At 46.4% G+C, this 24625-nt stretch overlaps 1 protein-coding gene across 1 annotated transcript; it reads left to right on the top strand.

The window, feature by feature from the left end:
• The first annotated feature begins 1960 nt into the window (after positions 1 to 1960).
• LOC112242126 (protein disulfide-isomerase A2-like) lies at positions 1961 to 24418 on the top strand. The gene is made up of 11 exons (XM_042314089.1): positions 1961 to 2362; positions 3851 to 4072; positions 4159 to 4292; positions 11913 to 12050; positions 12192 to 12308; positions 12425 to 12550; positions 17854 to 18045; positions 18915 to 19035; positions 23501 to 23922; positions 24052 to 24159; positions 24277 to 24418. The coding sequence occupies exons 1-9, from the start codon at positions 2134 to 2136 to the stop codon at positions 23563 to 23565; spliced, it is 1344 nt and encodes a 447-aa protein (XP_042170023.1). The 5' UTR covers positions 1961 to 2133; the 3' UTR covers positions 23566 to 23922; positions 24052 to 24159; positions 24277 to 24418.
• Positions 24419 to 24625: the final 207 nt, after the last annotated feature.

Genomic DNA, 24625 nt, shown 5'->3' with positions numbered 1-24625 from the left:
GATCTCCTCTAGAGCAGTGATGTTTTGGGGCTGTTGCTGGGCAACACAGATTTTCAACTCCCTCCAAAGATTTTCTATGGGGTTGAGATCTGGAGACTGGCTAGGCCACTCCAGGACCTTGAAATGCTTCTTACGGAGCCACTCCTTCGTTGCCCGGGCAGTGTGTTTGGGACCATTGTCATGCTGAAAGACCCAGCCACGTTTCATCTTCAATGCCCTTGCTGATGGAAGGAGGTTTTCACTCAAAATCTCACAATACATGGCCCCATTCATTCTTTCCTTTAAACGGATCAGTCGTCCTGGTCCCATTACAGAAAAACAGCCCCAAAGCATGATGTTTCCACCCCCATGCTTCACAGTAGGTATGGTGTTCTTTGGATGCAACTCAGCATTCTTTGTCCTCCAAACACAACGAGTTGAGTTTTTACCAAAAAGTTATATTTTGGTTTCATCTGACCATATGACATTCTTCCAATCTTCTTCTGGATCATCCAAATGCTCTCTAGCAAACTTCAGACGGGCCTGGACATGTACTGGCTTAAGCAGGGGTACATGTCTGGCACTGCAGGATTTGAGTCCCTGGCGGCGTAGTGTGTTACTGATGGTAGGCTTTGTTACTTTGGTCCCAGCTCTCTGCAGGTCATTCACTAGGTCCCCCCGTGTGGTTCTGGGAGTTTTGCTCACCGTTCTTGTGATCATTTTGACCCCACGGGGTGAGATCTTGCGTGGAGCCCCAGATCGAGGGAGATTATCAGTGGTCTTGTATGTCTTCCATTTCCTAATAATTGCTCCCACAGTTGATTTCTTCAAACCAAGCTGCTTACCTATTGCAGATTCAGTCTTCCCAGCCTGGTGCAGGTCTACAATTTTGTTTCTGGTGTCCTTTGACAGCTCTATGGTCTTGGCCATAGTGGAGTTTGGAGTGTGACTGTTTGAGGTTGTGGACAGGTGTCTTTTATACTGATAACAAGTTCAAACAGGTGCCATTAATACAGGTAACGAGTGAAGGACAGAGGAGCCTCTTAAGGAAGAAGTTACAGGTCTGTGAGAGCCAGAAATCTTGCTTGTTTGTAGGTGACCAAATACTTATTTTCCGCCATAATTTGCAAATAAATTCATTAAAAATCCTACAATGTGATTTTCAGAATTTTTTTCTAATTTTGTCTGTCATAGTCGAAGTGTACCCATGATGAAAATTACAGGCCTCTCATCTTTTTAAGTGGGAGAACTTGCACAATTGGTGGCTGACTAAATACTTTTTTGCCCCACTGTATATATGTTTGTGTGTGTGCGTGTGTGTGTGTGTGTGTGTGTGTGTGTGTGTGTGTGTGTGTGTTTGAACTGAGCTACCGTTTCCACTCCAGTGAGATGTGACACTTTGTGATTGGCCATTTAAGATTGGGATTCGGCTTCTGATTCGTCGGTAGTGAGACCAGTAGGATTCTGACACACACACACACACGCACCTGTTGTGCTCGTCAGAGGAGACTGTGTTATCAGTTGTTTGTGGCAGTGAGACAGAACAGAGGAGAGACTGGAGAGAGGAGAGACAGAACACAGGAGAGACTGGAGAGAGGAGAGACAGAACAGAGGAGAGACTGGATACAGGAGAGACAGAACAGAGGAGAGACTGGATACAGGAGAGACAGAACAGAGGAGAGACTGGAGAGAGGAGAGACAGAACAGAGGAGAGACTGGAGAGAGGAGAGACAGAACAGAGGAGAGACTGGAGAGAGGAGAGACAGAACAGAGGAGAGACTGGAGAGAGGAGAGACAGAACAGCGGAGAGACTGGATACAGGAGAGACAGAACAGAGGAGAGACTGGAGAGAGGAGAGACAGAACAGAGGAGAGACTGGAGAGAGGAGAGACTGAACAAAGGATTGACTGGAGAGAGGAGAGACTGGAGAGAGGAGAGACAGAACAGAGTGTGACCAGTGGACAGGAGAGACAGAACAGAGTGTGACCAGTGGACAGGAGAGACAGGACACTGTGTGACTTGTGGACAGGAGAGACAGGACACTGCGTGACTCGTGGACAGGAGAGACAGGACACTGCGTGACTAGTGGACAGGATAGTGTGTGACCAGCAGAACAGTTTGTGACGAGGGTTATTCTCCATCAGCATCATCACCATGCGGTTCTGTGTGGTTCTAGTAGCCGTGGTTCTGGTTCTCCATGTGTCCCGGACCGAGACGGCGGAGGAAACCAGTCCAGAACAGACCGACGCAGCGGAACAAGAGACGGAGCCGGAGAAGAAAGAGAAAACGACTGAGATAGAGGAGGAGAAGGACGTCATGGTTCTCCACATCAATAACTTCCAAAGGGCCCTGAGTGAAAACAAGTTCCTGCTGGTTGAGTTCTGTGAGTAGCAACATAGTGAAGGTTAAGGTTAGTTACCTAGTCATCTTGGTTAGGGTTAGGGTTAGGGTTAGTCACCTAGTCATCTGGCTTAGGGTTAGTCACCTAGTCATCTGGGTTAGGGTTAGTCACCCAGTCATCTTGGGTTAGGGTTAGTCATCTAGTCATCTTGGGTTAGGGTTAGTCACCTAGTCATCTTGGGTTAGGGTTAGTCACCCAGTCATCTTGGGTTAGGGTTAGTCACCTAGTCATCTGGGTAAGGGTTAGGGTTAATCACCTAGTCATCTTGGGTTAGCGTTAGGGTTAGTCACCTAGTCATCTGGGTTAGGGTTAATCACCTAGTCATCTGGGTTAGGGTTAGTCACCTAGTCATCTGGGTTAGGGTTAGTCATCTAGTCCTCTTGGGTTAGGGTTAGTCACCTAGTCATCTTGGGTTAGGGTTAGTCACGTAGTCATCTTGGGTTAGGGTTAGTCATCTAGTCATCTTGGGTTAGGGTTAGTCACCTAGTCATCTGGGTTAGGGTTAGGGTTAGTCATCTAGTCATCTTGGGTTAGTGTTAGGGTTAGTCACCTAGTCATCTGGGTTAGGGTTAGGGTTAGTCATCTAGTCATCTGGGTTAGTGTTAGGGTTAGTCACCTAGTCATCTGGGTTAGGGTTAGTCATCTAGTACTCTTGGGTTAGGGTTAGTCACCTAGTCATATTGGGTTAGGGTTAGTCACCTAGTCATCTTGGGTTAGGGTTAGGGTTAGTCACCTAGTCATCTGGGTTAGGGTTAGTCACCTAGTCATCTTGGGTTAGGGTTAGTCACCTAGTCATCTTGGGTTAGGGTTAGTCATCTAGTCATCTTGGGTTAGGGCTAGTCACCTAGTCATCTGGGTTAGGGTTAGTCACCTAGTCATCTTGGGTTAGGGTTAGTCACCTAGTCATCTTGGGTTAGGGTTAGTCATCTAGTCATCTTGGGTTAGGGTTAGTCACCTAGTCATCTGGGTTAGGGTTAGTCACCTAGTCATCTGGGTTAGGGTTAGGGTTAGTCACCTAGTCCTCTTGGGTTAGGGTTAGGGTTAGTCACCTAGTCATCTTGGGTTAGGGTTAGTCACCTAGTCATCCTGGCCAGTTGTACAATTAATTTGAAACCTTCTCTTCATCCTCATGACTCTATAACTCCCTTACCCTAACCCTCGTCATCACTAAGGACCCTTATCAGCTGAATGTTCACATGTTCTCTCCAACTGCAGCACGTGTAAATTCTCCCAGGGCTACCTCTACTTGAGGTTAAGGTTAGGAGGAGTTACCATGGCTACCAGGGCTATCTCTACCTGAGGTTAAGATTACGAGGAGTTACCATGGTTACCAGTTTAGCCTCAACTGACTCTGGATCTGATCTGGTATATTTGCATTTTATCATTCATTTGCCATATGCAATTGTGTGTGTGTGTGTGTGTGTGTGTGTGTGTGTGTGTGTGTGTGTGTGTGTGTGTGTGTGTGTGTAGATGCTCCGTGGTGTGGTCACTGCCGTCAGTTGGAGCCGGTGTATGTGGAGGCAGCGGGGGTGTTGAAGGGAGAGAGAAAGGAGGGAGAGAGCGAGGGATACCGTCTGGCTAAAGTGGATGCTGCAGAGGAGAAGGAGCTGGCGGAAGAGTATGATGTCGGAAGTTTCCCAACCATCAAACTGTTCACCGACGGAGACAGAAACAACCCCATCGACTTCACTGGTAATAACCTCTAGCCCCTGACCACTGACCTCTGACCTCTAACCCTACTGACCCTAAACCTAACCATCAAACTGTGTGTGTTTTAGGGAAGAGGACAGTGCAGGGTATTGTCCAGTGGTTGAAGAGGCGGTCAGGTCCTAGTGCCGTGGTGTTAGAGACGACTGATGCCGCTTCAGAACACATCAGCCTTCACAACGTTACAGTGCTGGGGTTCTTCACTGTGAGTACCCTGACCCCTGGTCTCCAACCCTAACCCTGACCCCTGGTCTCCAACCCTAACCCTGACCCCTGGTCTCCAACCCTAACCTGACCCCTGGTCTCCAACCCTGACCCCTGGTCTCCAACCCTGACCCTGACCCCTGGTCTCCAACCCTGACCCTGACCCCTGGTCTCCAACCCTGACCCTGACCCCTGGTCTCCAACCCTAACCCTGACCCCTGGTCTCCAACCCTAACCCTGACCCCTGGTCTCCAACCCTAACCCTGACCCCTGGTCTCTGACCCTGAGCCCTGACCCCTGGTCTCCAACCCTAACCCTGACCCCTGGTCTCTGACCCTGACCCCTGGTCTCCAACCCTGACCCTAACCCCTGGTCTCTGACCCTGACCCCTGGTCTCCAACCCTAACCCCTGGTCTCTGACCCTGACCCCTGGTCTTCAACCCTAACCCTGACCCCTGGTCTCCAACCCTGACCCTGATCCCTGGTCTCCAACCATGACTCCTGGTCTCCAACCCTGACCCCTGGTCTCCACCCTGACCCCTGGTCTCCAACCCCCTGACCCTGACCCCTGGTCTCCAACACTAACCCTGACCCTGACCCCTGGTCTCCAACCCTAACCCTGGTCTCCAACCCCCTGGTCTCCAAACCCTGACCCTCTCCAACCCTAACCCTGAGCCCTGGTCTCCAACCCTGGTCTCCAACCCTGACCTCTGGTCTCCAACCCTAACCCTGACCCCTGGTCTCTAACCCTGACCCTGGTCTCTGCCCTGAGCCCTGACCCCTGGTCTCCAACCCTAACCCTGACCCCTGGTCTCTGACCCTGACCCCTGGTCTCCAACCCTGACCCTGAGCCCTGGTCTCCAACCCTGACCTCTGGTCTCCACCCTAACCCTGACCCCTGGTCTCTGACCCTGAGCCCTGACCCCCCTGGTCTCCAACCCTAACCCTGACCTCTGGTCTCCAACCCTAACCCTGACCCCTGGTCTCTGACCCTGAGCCCTGACCCCTGGTCTCCAACCCTAACCCCTGACCCCTGGTCTCCAACCCTAACCTGACCCCTGGTCTCTGACCCTGACCCTGACCCCTGGTCTCCAACCCTAACCCTGACCCTGGTCTCCAACCCCTGGTCTCCAACCCTGACCCTGACCCCTGGTCTCCAACCCTGACCCTGACCCTGGTCTCCAACCCTAACCCTGACCCCTGGTCTCTGACCCTGACCCTGACCCCTGGTCTCCACCCTAACCCTGACGCCTGGTCTCCAACCCTAACCCTGACCCTGGTCTCTGACCCTAAAGACTGACCCTGAGCCCTGGTCTCTGTAACCCTGACAGTCTGAACATGGTCTCCAGAGACCCTGAGTGGTCTCTAGTAACCCTGACCCCTGGTTTTACCCTGACCCCAGGTTCAACCCTGACCATTTCCCAGTTGACCCTGACCTCTGGTCTCCAACCCTAACCCTGACCCCTGGTCTCCAGTGAAACCCTGAATTCTGGTCTCAACCCCAGTGTAAATGACCCAGTGGTCTCCAAAACCCTGACCTCTGGTCTCCAAAACCCTGACCCTGGTCTCCAACCCTGTCTCCAATCCCAGTGTCTCCAATCCCTGACCCCTGTCTCCAATCCAACCCTAACCCCCAGTCTAAGACCCTGACCCCTGTCTCCAACCCCAACCCTAACCCTTTGACCCCTAATCCCTGACATCTGTCTGTCTGTCTGTATAAAGACTATAGTGTCTGTAAGCAGTCCCATTAGACTAGAGACTATAGTGTCTGTAAAGTAATCTACATTAGATTTTAATTATTCAGGTTCAACCATTTCCCAGTTGATTTGAATGTTGTAAATCTCAGTGTAATTCTCAGTGTAAATCTCAGTGTAAATCCCAGTGTAAATCCCAGTGTAAACAGTGTAAATCCCAGTGTAAATCCCAGTGTAAGAACAGTGTAAATCCCAGTGTAAATCCCAGTGTAAGAACAGTGTAAATCACAGTGTAAATCACAGTGTAAATCACAGTGTAAATCCCAGTGTAAATCCCAGTGTAAATCTCAGTGTAAATCCCAGTGTAAATCACAGTGTAAATCACAGTGTAAAACAGTGTAAATCACAGTGTAAATCACAGTGTAAATCACAGTGTAAAACAGTGTAAATCCCAGTGTAAATCCCAGTGTAAATCACAGTGTAAATCCCAGTGTAAGAACAGTGTAAATCCCAGTGTAAATCACAGTGTAAGAACAGTGTAAATCCCAGTGTAAATTACAGTGTAAATCCCAGTGTAAATCCCAGTGTAAATTACAGTGTAAGAACAGTGTAAATCCCAGTGTAAATCCCAGTGTAAATCAGTGTAAATCAGTGTAAATCACAGTGTAAGAACAGTGTAAGAACAGTGTAAATCCCAGTGTAAATCCCAGTGTAAATCCCAGTGTAAGAACAGTGTAAATCCCAGTGTAAATCCCAGTGTAAATCAGTGTAAATCAGTGTAAATCACAGTGTAAATCACAGTGTAAATCACAGTGTAAATCACAGTGTAAGAACAGTTTAAAGCCTCAAAAGACGATCCAACTTCAGAGCTGCCAACTCGCATCTGACCTTCCTCTCTTCTATCTCACGCGTCTGACCCTCTTCTCTTATATCTGAACATTTTAAGGCCTACACCTATAGAACCAGCCATCATACCTTCATCAGAACACCCTAGTCAGGTCAATACCAACTAAACAGGCCTACACCAATAGAACAATTTAGCATTAACACTGGAGTGATAGATGTGCAAGAAGAAATACTGGGTTGCAAAAGTGCAATAAGATAAATAACAACATGGGGATGAGGTAGTTGGATGGGCTATTTACAGATGGGCTGTGTACAGGTGCAATGATTGGTAAGCTGCTCTGACAGCTGATGCTTAAAGTTAGAGAGGGAGATATAAGACTCCAGCTTCAGTGATTTTTGCAATTTGTTCCAGTCATTGGCAGCAGAGAACTGGAAGGAAAGGAGGCCAAATGAGGTGTTAGCTTTGGGGGTGACCAATGAAATATACCTGTTGGAGGGCATGCTACGGGTTGGTGTTGCTATGGTGACCAGTGAGCTGACATAAGGCGGGGCTTTACATAGTAAAGACTAAAAGATGACCTGGAGCCAGTGGGTTTGGCAACGAATACGTAGCGAGGGCCAGCCAACGAGAGCATACAGGTCAGAGTGGTGGGTAGTGTATGGGGCTTTGGTGACAAAACGGATGGCACTGTGATAGACTGCATCCAATTTGCTGAGTAGCGTGTTGGAGGCCATTTTGTAAATTACATCACCGAATTCAAGGATCGGTAGGATAGTCCGTTTTACGAGGGTATGTTTGGCATCGTGAGTGAAGGAAGCCTTGTTGCGAAATAGGAAGCCGATTCTAGATTTATTAGTGACCATTATTAAAGTGGCCAGTGATTTAAAGTCTATGTATATAGGCAGCATCCTCTAATGTGCTAGTGATGGCTATTTAACAGTCTGATGGCCTTGAGATAGAAGCTGTTTTTCAGTCTCTCGGTTCCCGCTTTGATGCACCTGTACTGACCTCGCCTTCTGGATGGTAGCGGGGTGAACAGGCAGTGGCTCGGGTGGTTGTTGTCCTTGATGATCTTTTTGAGCTTCCTGTGACATAGGGTGCTGCAGGTGTCCTGGAGGGCAGTTAATTTGCCCCCGGTGATGCGTTGGGCAGACCGCACGACCCTCTGGAGAGCCCTGCAGTTGCGGGAGGTGCAGTTGCCGTACCAGGCGGTGATACAGCCCGTTAAAAATGCTCTCAATTGTGCATCAGTAGAGGTTTGTGAGTGTTTTAGGTGCCAACTTGACATAACTATGGGAAGCATTGCAGTCAACATGTGCCAGCATCCCTGTGGAGCACTGTCGACAACTTGTAGAGTCATGCCCTGACGGATTGAGGCTGTTCTGAGGGCAAAAGGGGGTGCAACTCAACATTAGGAAGGTGTTCTTAATGTTTTGTCCCCTCAGTGTACATCATTTACACACACAGAACAATGCGTGTCTCAGACAGATCCAGTTCAGAGGCCTTCATCAGCAGCAGATTTTAATGTGTTTATGCAACAAATGTTATAGAGTCGTATCGCATCGAAACAAACCGTATCTATTCATCCTCTAATCTAACCAAATGTTAGTGCATGGAGTCGTACCGCATCGATTCATCCTCTAATCTAACCAAATGTTAGTGCATCGAGTCGTATCGCATCGATTCATCCTCTAATCTAACCAAATGTTAGTGCATCGAGTCGTACCGCATCGATTCATCCTCTAAACCAAATGTTAGTGCATCGAGTCGTATCGCATCGATTCATCCTCTAAACCAAATGTTAGTGCATCGAGTCGTACCGCATCGATTCATCCTCTAAACCAAATGTTAGTGCATCGAGTCGTACCGCATCGATTCATCCTCTAAAACCAAATGTTAGTGCATCGAGTCGTACCGCATCGATTCATCCTCTATACCAAATGTTAGTGCATCGAGTCCAAATCCTTAATCTAACCAAATGTTAGTGCATCGAGTCGTATCGCATCGATTCATCTCTAAACCAAATGTTAGTGCATCGAGTCGTATCTCATCGATTCATCCTCTAATCTAACCAAATGTTAGTGCATCGAGTCGTACCGCATCGATTCATCCTCTAATCTAACCAAATGTTAGTGCATCGAGTCGTATCGCATCGATTCATCCTCTAATCTATCCAAATGTTAGTGCATCGAGTCATCGATTCATCCTCTAATCTAACCAAATGTTAGTGCATCGAGTCGTACCGCATCGATTCATCCTCTAATCTAACCAAATGTTAGTGCATCGAGTCGTACCGCATCGATTCATCCTCTAAACCAAATGTTAGTGCATCGAGTCGTACCGCATCGATTCATCCTCTAAACCAAATGTTAGTGCATCGAGTCGTATCGATTCATCCTCTAATCTAACCAAATGTTAGTGCATCAAGTCGTACCGCATCGATTCATCCTCTAAACCAAATGTTAGTGCATTGAGTCGTATCGCATCGATTCATCCTCTAAACCAAATGTTAGTGCATCGAGTCGTACCGCATCGATTCATCCTCTGATCTATCCAAATGTTAGTGCATCGAGTCGTACCGTATCGATTCATCCTCTAATCTAACCAAATGTTAGTGCATCCCAAATGTTAGTGCATCGATTCATCGATTCATCCTCTAATCTAACCAAATGTTAGTGCATCGAGTCGTACCGCATCGATTCATCCTCTAATCTAACCAAATGTTAGTGCATCGAGTCGTACCGCATCGATTCATCCTCTAATCTAACCAAATGTTAGTGCATCGAGTCGTATCGCATCGATTCATCCTCTAATCTAACCAAATGTTAGTGCATCGAGTCGTACCGTCGATTCATCCTCTAATCTAACCAAATGTTAGTGCATCCTCTATTCATCCTCTAAACCAAATGTTAGTGCATCGAGTCGTATCGCATCGATTCATCCTCTAATCTAACCAAATGTTAGTGCATCGAGTCGTCATCGATTCATCCTCTAATCTAACCAAATGTTAGTGCATCTCGTAATCGCATCGATTCATCCTCTAAAACAAATGTTAGTGCATCGAGTCGTAGCATCGATTCATCCTCTAAACCAAATCTTAGTGCATCGATTCATCCATCCTCTAATCTAACCAAATGTTAGTGCATCGAGTCGTACCGCATCGCATCCTCTAAACCAAATGATTCATCCTCTTCAATCTAACCAAATGTTAGTGCATTGAGTCGAGTCGATTCATCCTCTAAACCAAATGTTAGTGCATCGATTCATCCATCCTCTAATCTAACCAAATGTTAGTGCATCGAGTCGTATCTCATCGATTCATCCTCTAATCTAACCAAATGTTAGTGCATCATCCTCATAATCCTCTAATCTAACCAAATGTTAGTGCATCGAGTCGTACCGCATCGATTCATCCTCTAATCTAACCAAATGTTAGTGCATCGAGTCGTACCGCATCGATTCATCCTCTAAACCAAATGTTAGTGCATCGAGTCGTAATCGATTCATCCTCTAATCTAACCAAATGTTAGTGCATCGAGTCGTACCGCATCGATTCATCCTCTAATCTAACCAAATGTTAGTGCATCGAGTCGTATCGCATCGATTCATCCTCTAATCTAACCAAATGTTAGTGCATCGAGTCGTATCGATTCATCCTCTAATCTAACCAAATGTTATTCATCCTCTCTAACCAAATGTTAGTGCATCGAGTCGTATCTAACCAAATGTTAGTGCATCGAGTCGTACCGCATCGATTCATCCTCTAAACCAAATCTTAGTGCATCGATTCATCGATTCATCCTCTAATCTAACCAAATGTTAGTGCATCGAGTCGAGCATCGATTCATCCTCTAAACCAAATGTTAGTGCATCGAGTCGTATCGATTTCATCCTCTAATCTAACCAAATGTTAGTGCATCGAGTCGTACCGCATCGATTCATCCTCTATACCAAATGTTAGTGCATCGAGTTGTATCGCATCGATTCATCCTCTAATCTAACCAAATGTTAGTGCATCGAGTCGTACCGCATCGATTCATCCTCTATACCAAATGTTAGTGCGATTCATTCATCCTCTAATCTAACCAAATGTTAGTGCATCGAGTCGTACCGCATCGATTCATCCTCTAATCTCACCAAATGTTAGTGCATCGAGTTCATCGATTCATCCTCTAAAACCAAATGTTAGTGCATCGAGTCGTACCGCAGATTCATCCTCTATACCAAATGTTAGTGCATCGTCGTATCGATTCATCCTCTAAACCAAATGTTAGTGCATCGAGTCGTATCGCATCGATTCATCCTCTAAACCAAATGTTAGTGCATCGAGTCGTATCGCATCGATTCATCCTCTAATCTAACCAAATGTTAGTGCATCGATCGTCATCGATTCATCCTCTAAACCAAATGTTAGTGCATCGAGTCGTACCGCATCGATTCATCCTCTAAACCAAATGTTAGTGCATCGACCAATTCATCCTCTGTTAGTTAGTGCATCGAGTCGTACCGCATCGATTCATCCTCTAAAACCAAATGTTAGTGCATCGAGTCGTACCGCATCGATTCATCCTCTAAACCAAATGTTAGTGCATCGAGTCGTAATGATTCATCCTCTAATCTAACCAAATGTTAGTGCATCGAGTCGTACCGCATCGATTCATCCTCTAATCTAACCAAATGTTAGTGCATCGAGTCTCTCGATTCATCCTCTAATCTAACCAAATGTTAGTGCATCGAGTCGTACCGCATCGATTCATCCTCTAAACCAAATGTTAGTGCATCGAGTCGTACCGTATCGATTCATCCTCTAAACCAAATGTTAGTGCATCGAAATCGATTCATCCTCTAATCTAAACCAAATGTTAGTGCATCGAGTCGTACCGTATCGATTCATCCTCTAAACCAAATCACACCAATATGTTTGAAACTAAATTGAACGTATTGTTCCTGTTTCATATCAGAGCCCCATGTGTCTAGTACAGATGTCTGTCTGTCTGTCTCTGTCTGTCTGCTCTATATATAATCTATCCGTCTGTCTGCTCTATATATAATCTATCTTTCTATCTGATCTGTCCACCAGAGTCTGGAGAGTGAGGAGGTCAAGGTGTTCTATAGTGTTGCCATGGAGATGGTTGACATGGTGTTCGGAGTGACAACCAGTCCAGAGGTCTTCCAGAAATATGAAGTAAAGAACAACAGAGTGGTGCTGTTCAAGAAGGTGAGGAGCTCTGACCTCTAACCCCTGACCCCTTGCCCCTGACCTCTAGCCCCTGACCTCTAAACCCTGACCGCTAACCCCTGACCTCTAACCCCTGACCTATAAACCATGACTTCTAATGTGTGTGTGTGTGTGTGTTAGTTTGACGAGGGCAGGGTAGACCTGTCTGTGTCTGAGGAGGAGAAGGTGGGTAAAGAGGAGCTGACTGTCTTCATCAGGACCAACAGTCTGGAGCTGGTCATAGAGTTCAACGAGCAGGTACACACACACGAACACATACACATACACATACACACATACACACACACACACATACACATCCACATCCACATCCACACAGCCTATTGAGTGTGTTGTGTCTGTCTATCCTGCAGAATGCGGATAAGATCTTTGGTTCAAAGGTTCACACCCACACCCTCCTGTTCATCAACTCTACAGTCCAGGAGCAGAAGAGCCTTCTGACTGAATACAGCACCGTGGCCAGGGACTTCAGGGGCAAGGTATTATACTATACACAACTATAGAAATACTGCTATACATTTATATAATGGATGGGTCTAATCCTGATTGGTTAAAACCGCATTCCAGCCGGCGTCTATTCCACAAGTTACCACCGGCTAAATCTATGATGTTAAAATGTCTATTTACTCTGTTCCATCTGACTGCACAATCCACTGTCTCTCAAATCAAATCAAATCAAATTTTATTTGTCACATACACATGGTTAGCAGATGTTAATGCGAGTGTAGCGAAATGCTTGTGCTTCTAGTTCCGACAATGCAGTAATAACCAACAAGTAATCTAACTAACAATTCCAAAACTACTGTCTTATACACAGTGTAAGGGGATAAAGAATATGTACATAAGGATATATGAATGAGTGATGGTACAGAGCAGCAGAGGCAAGATACAGTAGATGGTATCGAGTACAGTATATACATATGAGATGAGTATGTAAACAAAGTGGCATAGTTAAAGTGGCTAGTGATACATGTATTACATAAGGATGCAGTCGATGATATAGAGTACAGTATATACGTATGCATATGAGATGAATAATGTAGGGTAAGTAACATTATATAGGGTAGCATTGTTTAAAGTGGCTAGTGATATATTTACATCATTTCCCATCAATTCCCATTATTAAAGTGGCTGGAGTTGAGTCAGTGTCAGTGTCAGTGTGTTGGCAGCAGCCACTCAATGTTAGTGGTGGCTGTTTAACAGTCTGATGGCCTTGAGATAGAAGCTGTTTTTCAGTCTCTCGGTCCCAGCTTTGATGCACCTGTACTGACCTCGCCTTCTGGATGATAGCGGGGTGAACAGGCAGTGGCTCGGGTGGTTGATGTCCTTGATGATCTTTATGGCCTTCCTGTAACATCGGGTGGTGTAGGTGTCCTGGAGGGCAGGTAGTTTGCCCCCGGTGATGCGTTGTGCAGACCTCACTACCCTCTGGAGAGCCTTACGGTTGAGGGCGGAGCAGTTGCCGTACCAGGCGGTGATACAGCCCGCCAGGATGCTCTCGATTGTGCATCTGTAGAAGTTTGTGACTGCTTTTGGTGACAAGCCGAATTTCTTCAGCCTCCTGAGGTTGAAGAGGCGCTACTGCGCCTTCTTCACGATGCTGTCTGTGTGAGTGGACCAATTCAGTTTGTCTGTGATGTGTATGCCGAGGAACTTAAAACTTGCTACCCTCTCCACTACTGTTCCATCGATGTGGATAGGGGGTGTTCCCTCTGCTGTTTCCTGAAGTCCACAATCATCTCCTTAGTTTTGTTGACGTTGAGTGTGAGGTTATTTTCCTGACACCACACTCCGAGGGCCCTCACCTCCTCCCTGTAGGCCGTCTCGTCGTTGTTGGTAATCAAGCCTACCACTGTTGTGTCGTCCGCAAACTTGATGATTGAGTTGGAGGCGTGCGTGGCCACGCAGTCGTGGGTGAACAGGGAGTACAGGAGAGGGCTCAGAACGCACCCTTGTGGGGCCCCAGTGTTGAGGATCAGCGGGGAGGAGATGTTGTTGCCTACCCTCACCACCTGGGGGCGGCCCGTCAGGAAGTCCAGTACCCAGTTGCACAGGGCGGGGTCGAGACCCAGGGTCTCGAGCTTGATGACGAGCTTGGAGGGTACTATGGTGTTGAATGCCGAGCTGTAGTCGATGAACAGCATTCGCACATAGGTATTCCTCTTGTCCAGATGGGTTAGGGCAGTGTGCAGTGTGGTTGAGATTGCATCGTCTGTGGACCTATTTGGGCGGTAAGCAAATTGGAGTGGGTCTAGGGTGTTAGGTAGGGTGGAGGTGATATGGTCCTTGACTAGTCTCTCAAAGCACTTCATGATGACGGATGTGAGTGCTACGGGGCGTTAGTCGTTTAGCTCAGTTACCTTAGCTTCCTTGGGAACAGGAACAATGGTGGCCCTCTTGAAGCATGTGGGAACAGCAGACTGGTATAGGGATTGATTGAATATGTCCGTAAACACACCGGCCAGCTGGTCTGCGCATGCTCTGAGGGCGCGGCTGGGGATGCCGTCTGGGCCTGCAGCCTTGCGAGGGTTAACACGTTTAAATGTCTTACTCACCTCGGCTGCAGTGAAGGAGAGACCGCATGTTTTCATTGCAGGCCGTGTCAGTGGCACTGTATTGTCCTCAAAGCGGGCAAAAAGTTATTTAGTCTGCCTGGGAGCAAGACATCCTGGTCCGTGACTGGGCTGGATTTCTTCCTGTAGTCCGTGATTGACTGTAGACCCTGCCACATGCCTCTTGTGTCTGAGCCGTTGAATTGAGATTCTACTTTGTCTCTGTACTGACGCTTAGCTTGTTTAATAGCCTTGCGGAGGGAATAGCTGCACTGTTTGTATTCAGTCATGTCACCAGACACCTTGCCCTGATTAAAAGCAGTGGTTCGCGCTTTCAGTTTCACACGAATGCTTGCCATCAATCCACGGTTTCTGGTTAGGGAATGTTTTAATCGTTGCTATGGGAACGACATCTTCAACGCACGTTCTAATGAACTCGCACACCGAATCAGCGTATTCGTCAATGTTGTTGTCTGACGCAATACGAAACATCTCCCAGTCCACGTGATGGAAGCAGTCTTGGAGTGTGGAGTCAGCTTGGTCGGACCAGCGTTGGACAGACCTCAGCATGGGAGCTTCTTGTTTTAGTTTCTGTCTTCAGCCCGGCCAGGCAATTTATAAACTTGATCTCCACTAGTCTTTTAGACTGTCATTTAGTTCTCAACAGCAGAGATTTGTATAAACCTGTCTGTCTCTCTGACATATGCAACATTGTTTCAATATTCAAATTTGATCTCCAGTAATTTTTTTATTTTATTCATTTCACCTTTATTTAACCAGGTATTTATATATTATACAGTAACCCTTTATTTAACCAGGTATATATATATATATAACCCTAACCCTTTATTTAACCAGGTATTTATATATATTATATATATATAACAATAACCCTTTATTTAACCAGGTTGGCCAGTTGAGATCAAGTTCTCATTTACAACTGCGACCTGGCCAAGTTAAAGCAAAGCAGGGCGACACAAACAACAACACAGAGTAACACATGGAATAAACAAAACACAGTCAATAACACAATAGAAAAAAAAAGAAAGCAAATGGCGTGAGGAGGTAAGGCAATAAAATAATAAATAGGCCATAGTAGTTAAGTAATTACAATTTAGCAGATTAACACTGGAGTGATAGATGAGCAGATGATGATGTGCAAGTAGAGATATTGGTGTGCAAAAGAGAAGAAAAGTAAATGAAAACAGTATGGGGATGAGGTAGGTAGATTGGCTATTTCCAGATGGACTATGTACAGCTGCAGTGATCAGTCAGCTGCTCAGATTTGATATGAACTCCTAACATCTCGCTTGAGGCAGTGAATTAAACTGCCTCCTGTCGGCCTAACATCTCCAACGGGGCAGTGGATTAAACTGCCTCCTGTCGGCCTAACATCTCCAACGGGGCAGTGAATTATTCTGTTTTACATTTATTTAACTAGGCAAGTCAGTTAAGAACAAATTCTTATTTTCAATGACGGCCTAGGAACTTAACTGCCAATCTGGGCTAGACAATCTGGACCCTCTCTTTCTAAAATTATCTGCCAAAATTGTTGCAACCCCTATTACTAGCCTGTTCAACCTCTCTTTCGTATCGTCTGAGATTCCCAAAGATTGGAAAGCTGCCGCGGTCATCCCCCTCTTCAAAGGGGGAGACACTCTAGACCCAAATTGCTACAGACCTACAGTATATCTATCCTAACCTGTCTTTCTAAGGTCTTTGAAAGCCAAGTTAACAAACAGATTATTGACCATTTCGAATCCCACCATACCTTCTCTGCTATGCAATCTGGTTTCAGAGCTGGTCATGGGTGCACCTCAGCCACGCTCAAGGTTCTAAACGACATCATAACCGCCATTGATAAGAGACAATACTGTGCAGCCGTATTCATCGACCTGGCCAAGGCTTTCGACTCTGTCAATCACAACATTCTTATTGGCAGACTCGACAGCCTTGGTTTCTCAAATGATTGCCTCGCCTGGTTTACCAACTACTTCTCTGATAGAGTTCAGTGTGTCAAATCGGAGGGCCTGTTGTCCGGACCTCTGGCAGTCTCTATGGGGGTGCCACAGGGTTTAATTCTCGGGCCGACTCTCTTTTCTGTATACATCAATGATGTTGCTCTTGCTGCTGGTGATTCTCTGATCCACCTCTACGCAGACGACACCATTCTGTATACTTCTGGCCCCTCCTTGGACACTGTGTTAACTAAGCTCCAGACGAGCTTCAATGCCAAACAACACTCCTTCCGTGGCCTCCAACTGCTCTTAAATGCAAGTAAAACTATATGCATGCTATTCAATCGATCACTGCCCGCACCTGCTCGCCCGTCCAGCATCACTACTCTGGACCGCTCTGACTTACCTGGGTGTCTGGTTAGACTGTAAACTCTCCTTCCAGACTCACGTTAAGCATCTCCAATCCAAAATTAAATCTAGAATCGGCTTCCTATATCGCAACAAAGCATCCTTCACTCGTGCTGCCAAACATACCCTCGTAAAACTGACCATCCTACCGATCCTCGACTTCGGTGATGTCATCTATAAAATAGCCTCCAACACTCTACTCAACAAACTGGATGCAGTCTATCACAGTGCCATCCGTTTTGTCACCAAAGCCCCATACACTACTACCTGTATGCTCTCGTTGGTTGGCCCTCACTTCATACTCATCACCAAACCCACTGGCTACAGGTTATCTACAAGTCTCTGCTACGTAAAGCCCCGCCTTATCTCAGCTTACTGGTCACCATAGCAGCACCCACTCGTAGCACGCGCTCCAGCAGGTATATCTCACTGGTCACCCCCAAAGCCAATTCCTCCTTTGGTTGTCTATCCTTCCAGTTCTCTGCTGCCCATAACTGGAACGAATTGCAAAAATCTCTGAAGCTGGAGACTCACATCTCCGTCACTAGCTTTAAGCACCAGCTGTCAGAGCAGCTTACAGATCACTGCACCTGTACATTTACACCACTATATAAAGTATACTACTACTACTATATACAGTATACTACTACACTATACTACTACACACTACTATATACAGTATACTACTATATTCAGTACATTGTTCAGCAGCAGATTGTCATGGTTTTTTTCCTTGGTATGGGCATTGAGGTTTTCCTTGGTATGGGCATTGACGTGTGTGTGTGTGTGTGTGTGTGTGTGTGTGTGTGTGTGTGTGTGTGTGTGTGTGTGTGTGTGTGTGTGTGTGTGTGTGTGTGCGTGTAGGTATTGTTCATAATTATAGATGTAACGGGACCAGTCAGTCATGTCCTGAAGTACTTCGGTCTTTCCGAGGGCGACGCCCCCGCTGTACGCATCATCAACACCGACACCACCAAGAAGTTCGCTCTGATTGGACAGATAACGGCCGCCACACTCCAAACGTTCTGTCAGGGAGTTCTGGACGGAACCGTGAAGGTAAACAACCACCCAAACAATCATATCACTCCTACTACTAGCGCTAGCTAATCACATAACACATACTACTAGACTTAGCCAATCACATCACTCCTGACCATACTGCCAACGTATCACATCACTCCTACTACTATACTTAGCCAATCACATCACTCCTACTACTAGACTTAGCCAATCACATCACTCCTACTACTAGACTTAGCCAATCACATCACTCCTACTACTAGACTTAGCCAATCACATCACTCCTACTACTAGACTTAGCCAATCACATCACTCCTACTACTAGAGCTAGCTAATCACATCACTCCTACTACTAGACTTAGACAATCACATCACTCCTACTACTAGACTTAGCCAATCACATCACTCCTACTACTAGAGCTAGCCAGTCACATCACTCCTACTACTAGAGCTAGTCAATCACATCACTCCTACTACTAGAGCTAGCCAATCACATCACTCCTACTACTAGAGCTAGTTATTCACATCATTCCTGACCCAACTGCCAATGTATCACATCACTCCTACTGCTAGAGCTAGCCAATCACAATACTCCCACCACTATAGCCAGCCAACCAGTTCACACGTACCCCTACAGCCACACAGGGTGTAAAGTTTAGAGGTCGGGATTAGGGTCTAATTGTTTGTTATGGTTCCAGGCCCACTTTCTCAGTGAGGATGTACCTGAGGACTGGGATAAGGGTCAGGGGTTAGGGGTCAGGAGTTTAAGGTTAGAGGTCAGGGGTTAGAGGTTAGTGGTCAGGGGTTAGAGATCAGAGATTAGTGGTCAAGGGTTAGAGATGAGAGGTTATGGGTTAGAGGTCAGGGGTTAGAGGTTAGAGTATAACTGTGTGTTGTGGTTACAGTCTCACCTGCTGAGCGAGGAGGTACCAGAAGACTGGGATAAAGGACCCGTTAAAGTTCTGGTCGGGAAGAACTTTGAGGCTGTCGCCCTCGACAACAACAAGAATGTCTTCGTAGAGTTCTGTAAGTCAACTATTCCTGTATCAATCATCAGCAGTTCAACTTCCAAGGCGTGGCATAATAAATCCTCTCTGTACTACAGATTACTGCTAAAATAAAGGAAGCACTTGAGTAAATGAGGGATACAAAGTATATTGAAAGCAGGTGTGCAGGTGTGATTCCTGAGTTAATTAAGCAATTAACATCCCATCATGCTTAGGGTCACGTATAAGAATGCTGGGCAGGCCATTATTTTGGCCACCGTGGCTCTGCTCCCATAGGATGACACTGCCCCCATCCACAGGGTATGAGTGGTCGCTGAATGATGTAAACCATATGCCATGGCCGTCTCAGTCACCAGAGCTCCAATTGAACACTTACGGTTCTGGAAGGGCGGAGTCAGTGTTTTCCAACGTCAACAAAAAAACTCTTTATTGTGGAAGAATGGTGTCGCATCCCTCCGACAGAGTTCCAGACACCTGTAGAATCCGAGGTGAAGCTGTTTGGCTGGTCGTCTTTATTGTGGAAGAATGGTGTCGCATCCCTCCGACAAAGTTCCAGACACCTGTAGAATCTGAGGTGAAGCTGTTTGGCTGGTCGTCTTTATTGTGGAAGAATGGTGTCGCATCCCTCCGACAGAGTTCCAGACACCTGTAGAATCCGAGGTGAAGCTGTTTGGCTGGTCGTCTTTATTGTGGAAGAATGGTGTCGCATCCCTCCGACAAAGTTCCAGACACCTGTAGAATCTGAGGTGAAGCTGTTTGGCTGGTCGTCTTTATTGTGGAAGAATGGTGTCGCATCCCTCCGACAGAGTTCCAGACACCTGTAGAATCCGAGGTGAAGCTGTTTGGCTGGTCGTCGTGGTGAAGACTTATTAACACACCATTCTTGGTGTTTCATCTATTTAGCCAGTTCCCTGTCGCTAGTGGTGTTTCCTCTATTTAGCCAGTTACCTGTCGCTAGTGGTGTTTCCTCTATTTAACCTGTTACCTGTCGCTAGTGGTGTTTCCTCTATTTAGCCAGTTACCTGTCGCTAGTGGTGTTTCCTCTATTTAGCCAGTTACCTGTCGCTAGTGGTGTTTCCTCTATTTAGCCAGTGACCTGTTACCTGTCGCTAGTGGTGTTTCCTCTATTTAGCCAGTTACCTGTTACCTGTCGCTAGTGGTGTTTCCTCTATTTAGCCTGTTACCTGTTACCTGTCGCTAGTGGTGTTTCCTCTATTTAGCCAGTTCCCTGTCGCTAGTGGTGTTTACTCTATTTAGCCAGTTACCTGTCGCTAGTGGTGTTTCCTCTATTTAGCCAGTTCCCTGTCGCTAGTGGTGTTTCCTCTATTTAGCCAGTTACCTGTTACCTGTCGCTAGTGGTGTTTCCTCTATTTAGCCAGTTACCTGTCGCTAGTGGTGTTTCCTCTATTTAGCCAGTTACCTGTCGCTAGTGGTGTTTCCTCTATTTAGCCAGTTACCTGTTACCTGTCGCTAGTGGTGTTTCCTCTATTTAGCCAGTTACCTGTCGCTAGTGGTGTTTCCTCTATTTAGCCAGTTACCTGTCGCTAGTGGTGTTTCCTCTATTTAGCCAGTTACCTGTTACCTGTCGCTAGTGGTGTTTCTCTATTTAGCCAGTTACCTGTCGCTAGTGGTGTTTCCTCTATTTAGCCAGTTACCTGTTACCTGTCGCTAGTGGTGTTTACTCTATTTAGCCAGTTACCTGTCGCTAGTGGTGTTTCCTCTATTTAGCCAGTTACCTGTCACTAGTAGTGTTTCCTCTATTTATCCAGTTACCTGTTACCTGTCGCTAGTGGTGTTTCCTCTATTTAACCTATTACCTGTCGCTAGTGGTGTTTACTCTATTTAACCAGTTACCTGTTCCCTGTCGCTAGTTGTGTTTACTCTATTTAGCCAGTTCCCTGTCGCTACCTGCCAGTTACCTGTCGCTAGTGGTGTTTCCTCTATTTAGCCAGTTACCGGTTCCCTGTCGCTAGTGGTGTTTCCTCTATTTAGCCAGTTACCTGTTACCTGTCGCTAGTGGTGTTTCTCTATTTAGCCTGTTACCTGTCGCTAGTGGTGTTTCCTCTATTTAGCCAGTTACCTGTTACCTGTCGCTAGTGGTGTTTCCTCTATTTAGCCAGTTCCCTGTCGCTAGTGGTGTTTCCTCTATTTAGCCAGTTACCTGTCGCTAGTGGTGTTTCCTCTATTTAGCCAGTTACCTGTTACCTGTCGCTAGTGGTGTTTCCTCTATTTAGCCAGTTACCTGTCGCTAGTGGTGTTTCCTCTATTTAGCCAGTTACCTGTCGCTAGTGGTGTTTCCTCTATTTAGCCAGTTACCTGTCGCTAATGGTGTTTCCTGCCAGTTACCTGTCGCTAGTGGTGTTTACTCTATTTAGCCAGTTACCTGTCGCTAGTGGTGTTTACTCTATTTAGCCAGTTACCTGTCGCTAATGGTGTTTCCTCTATTTAGCCAGTTACCTGTCGCTAGTGGTGTTTACTCTATTTAGCCAGTTACCTGTTAGCCAGTTACCTGTTACCTGTCGCTAGTGGTGTTTACTCTATTTAGCCAGTTACCTGTTACCTGTCGCTAGTGGTGTTTACTCTATTTAGCCAGTTACCTGTTACCTGTCGCTAGTGGTGTTTCCTCTATTTAGCCAGTTACCTGTTACCTGTCGCTATTGGTGTTTCCTCTATTTAGCCAGTTACCTGTTACCTGTCGCTAGTGGTGTTTCCTCTATTTAGCCAGTTACATGTTACCTGTCGCTAGTGGTGTTTCCTCTATTTAGCCAGTTACCTGTTACCTGTCGCTAGTGGTGTTTACTCTATTTAGCCAGTTACCTGTTCCCTGTCGCTAGTGGTGTTTACTCTATTTAGCCAGTTACCTGTCGCTAGTGGTGTTTCCTCTATTTAGCCAGTTACCTGTTACCTGTCGCTAGTGGTGTTTCCTCTAGTTACCTGTTACCTGTCGCTAGTGGTGTTTCCTCTATTTAGCCAGTTACCTGTCGCTAGTGGTGTTTCCTCTATTTAGCCAGTTACCTGTCGCTAGTGGTGTTTACTCTATTTAGCCAGTTACCTGTTACCTCTATTTAGCCAGTTACCTGTCGCTAGTGGTGTTTACTCTATTTAGCCAGTTACCTGTCGCTAGTGGTGTTTCCTCTATTTAGCCAGTTACCTGTTACCTTTCGCTAGTGGTGTTTACTCTATTTAGCCAGTTACCTGTTACCTGTCGCTAGTGGTGTTTACTCTATTTAGCCAGTTACCTGTTACCTGTCGCTAGTGGTGTTTCCTCTATTTAGCCAGTTACCTGTTACCTGTCGCTATTGGTGTTTCCTCTATTTAGCCAGTTACCTGTTACCTGTCGCTAGTGGTGTTTCCTCTATTTAGCCAGTTACATGTTACCTGTCGCTAGTGGTGTTTCCTCTATTTAGCCAGTTACCTGTTACCTGTCGCTAGTGGTGTTTACTCTATTTAGCCAGTTACCTGTTCCCTGTCGCTAGTGGTGTTTACTCTATTTAGCCAGTTCCTGTCGCTAGTGGTGTTTCCTCTATTTAGCCAGTTACCTGTTACCTGTCGCTAGTGGTGTTTCCTCTATTTAACCTGTTACCTGTTACCTGTCGCTAGTGGTGTTTCCTCTATTTAGCCAGTTACCTGTCGCTAGTGGTGTTTCCTCTATTTAGCCAGTTACCTGTCGCTAGTGGTGTTTCCTCTATTTAGCCAGTTACCTGTTACCTGTCGCTAGTGGTGTTTCCTCTATTTAGCCAGTTACCTGTCGCTAGTGGTGTTTCCTCTATTTAGCCAGTGACCTGTCGCTAGTGGTGTTTCCTCTATTTAGCCAGTTCCCTGTCGCTAGTGGTGTTTCCTCTATTTAGCCAGTTCCTGTCGCTAGTGGTGTTTCCTCTATTTAGCCAGTTACCTGTCGCTAGTGGTGTTTCTCTATTTAGCCAGTTACCTGTCGCTAGTGGTGTTTCCTCTATTTAGCCAGTTACCTGTTACCTGTTACCTGCCAGTTACCTGTCGCTAGTGGTGTTTCCTTTAGCTATTTAGCCAGTTACCTGTTACCTGTCGCTAGTGGTGTTTCCTCTATTTAGCCAGTTACCTGTTACCTGTCGCTAGTGGTGTTTCCTCTATTTAGCCAGTTACCTGTTACCTGTCGCTAGTGGTGTTTCCTCTATTTAGCCAGTTACCTGTTACCTGTCGCTAGTGGTGTTTCCTCTATTTAGCCAGTTACCTGTTACCTCTATTTAGCCAGTTACCTGTCTAGTGGTGTTTCCTCTATTTAGCCAGTTACCTGTTACCTGTCGCTAGTGGTGTTTCCTCTATTTAGCCAGTTACCTGTTACCTGTCGCTAGTGGTGTTTCCTCTATTTAGCCAGTTACCTGTTACCCTGTCCCTATTTAGCTAGTGGTGTTTCCTCTATTTAGCCAGTTACCTGTCGCTAGTAGCTAGCTAAGTGTAAGTTGAGCTAGCTAGCGAACGTTAGCTAAAGATGGTGTGCCTGTGTGTAGATGCCCCATGGTGCGGTCACTGTAAGGAGCTGGCTCCAGTCTGGGAGAAGCTGGCAGAGAAGTAACCCAAACCCTAACTAGCTAGCGAACGTTAGCTAAAGATAGTGTGCCTGTGTGTAGATGCCCCATGGTGCGGTCACTGTAAGGAGCTGGCTCCAGTCTGGGAGAAGTTGGCAGAGAAGTAACCCAAACCCTAACTAGCTAGCGAACGTTAGCTAAAGATAGTGTGCCTGTGTGTAGATGCCCCATGGTGCGGTCACTGTAAGGAGCTGGCTCCAGTCTGGGAGAAGCTGGCAGAGAAGTACGCTGACCGGGATGACATCATCATTGCCAAGATGGACGCCACGACCAATGAGGTGGAGGGAGTGTCTGTGTCTGGCTTCCCTACACTACGATACTACCCTGCTGGAGAAGACAGCAAGGTAACCTTTAACCCTTAACCTCTGACCCTGGAGGGAGTCACACACAATCTATCGGAAGGATAGAAAGACTACACTGTCACACCTCTATCACAAACTAGTGTGTGTGTGTGTGTGTGTGTGTGTGTGTAGGAGGTAGAGTACAGTGGGACCAGAGACTTGGAGACGTTTGCTATGTTCCTGGACAATGGAGGACAGCTTCCGAAGGTGGAAGAGGAGGATGAGGATGATGAAGAGGAGGTGACTAATTATGCAAACCCCTCCCACTCTAAGCTCTTCTGACCAATCCCCTGTCACTGTTAATACAAACCCTTCCCACTCCAGCTCTCTTGACCAATCCCTCTCTCCTTCTGACAGGTCACTGATGAGTCATCGCCACCGCCAGCCAATGAGACGTCTAAAGACGAGCTGTAAAGTCAGAGGACCGAACCAATCAAGAGTAGTTTATTGGTTTCTATGGTTTCGCTTGGTTTAATAATAAAAGTGATTTGATTCTGAAGTCTGGAGTGGCGAGTCTTTATAGAGGAGACAAGGAGAGGAAACAAGGATAGACAACTAGGAGAGGAGACGACGAGAGCAAACAACTTTAGACTGTTGAGATGCACACAGAGATAGAGACACAGACAGAGAGAGACAGAGATAGAGACACACAGAGACACACACAGATATAGGGACACACAGAGATAGAGACACAGACAGAGAGAGA

This window comes from Oncorhynchus tshawytscha, unplaced genomic scaffold (assembly GCF_018296145.1).
Source record: "Oncorhynchus tshawytscha isolate Ot180627B unplaced genomic scaffold, Otsh_v2.0 Un_contig_9186_pilon_pilon, whole genome shotgun sequence".
Lineage (NCBI taxonomy): Eukaryota > Metazoa > Chordata > Actinopteri > Salmoniformes > Salmonidae > Oncorhynchus > Oncorhynchus tshawytscha.
Note: the sequence above shows the minus strand (reverse complement) of the source record. Positions and strands in the feature narration are given on the sequence as shown.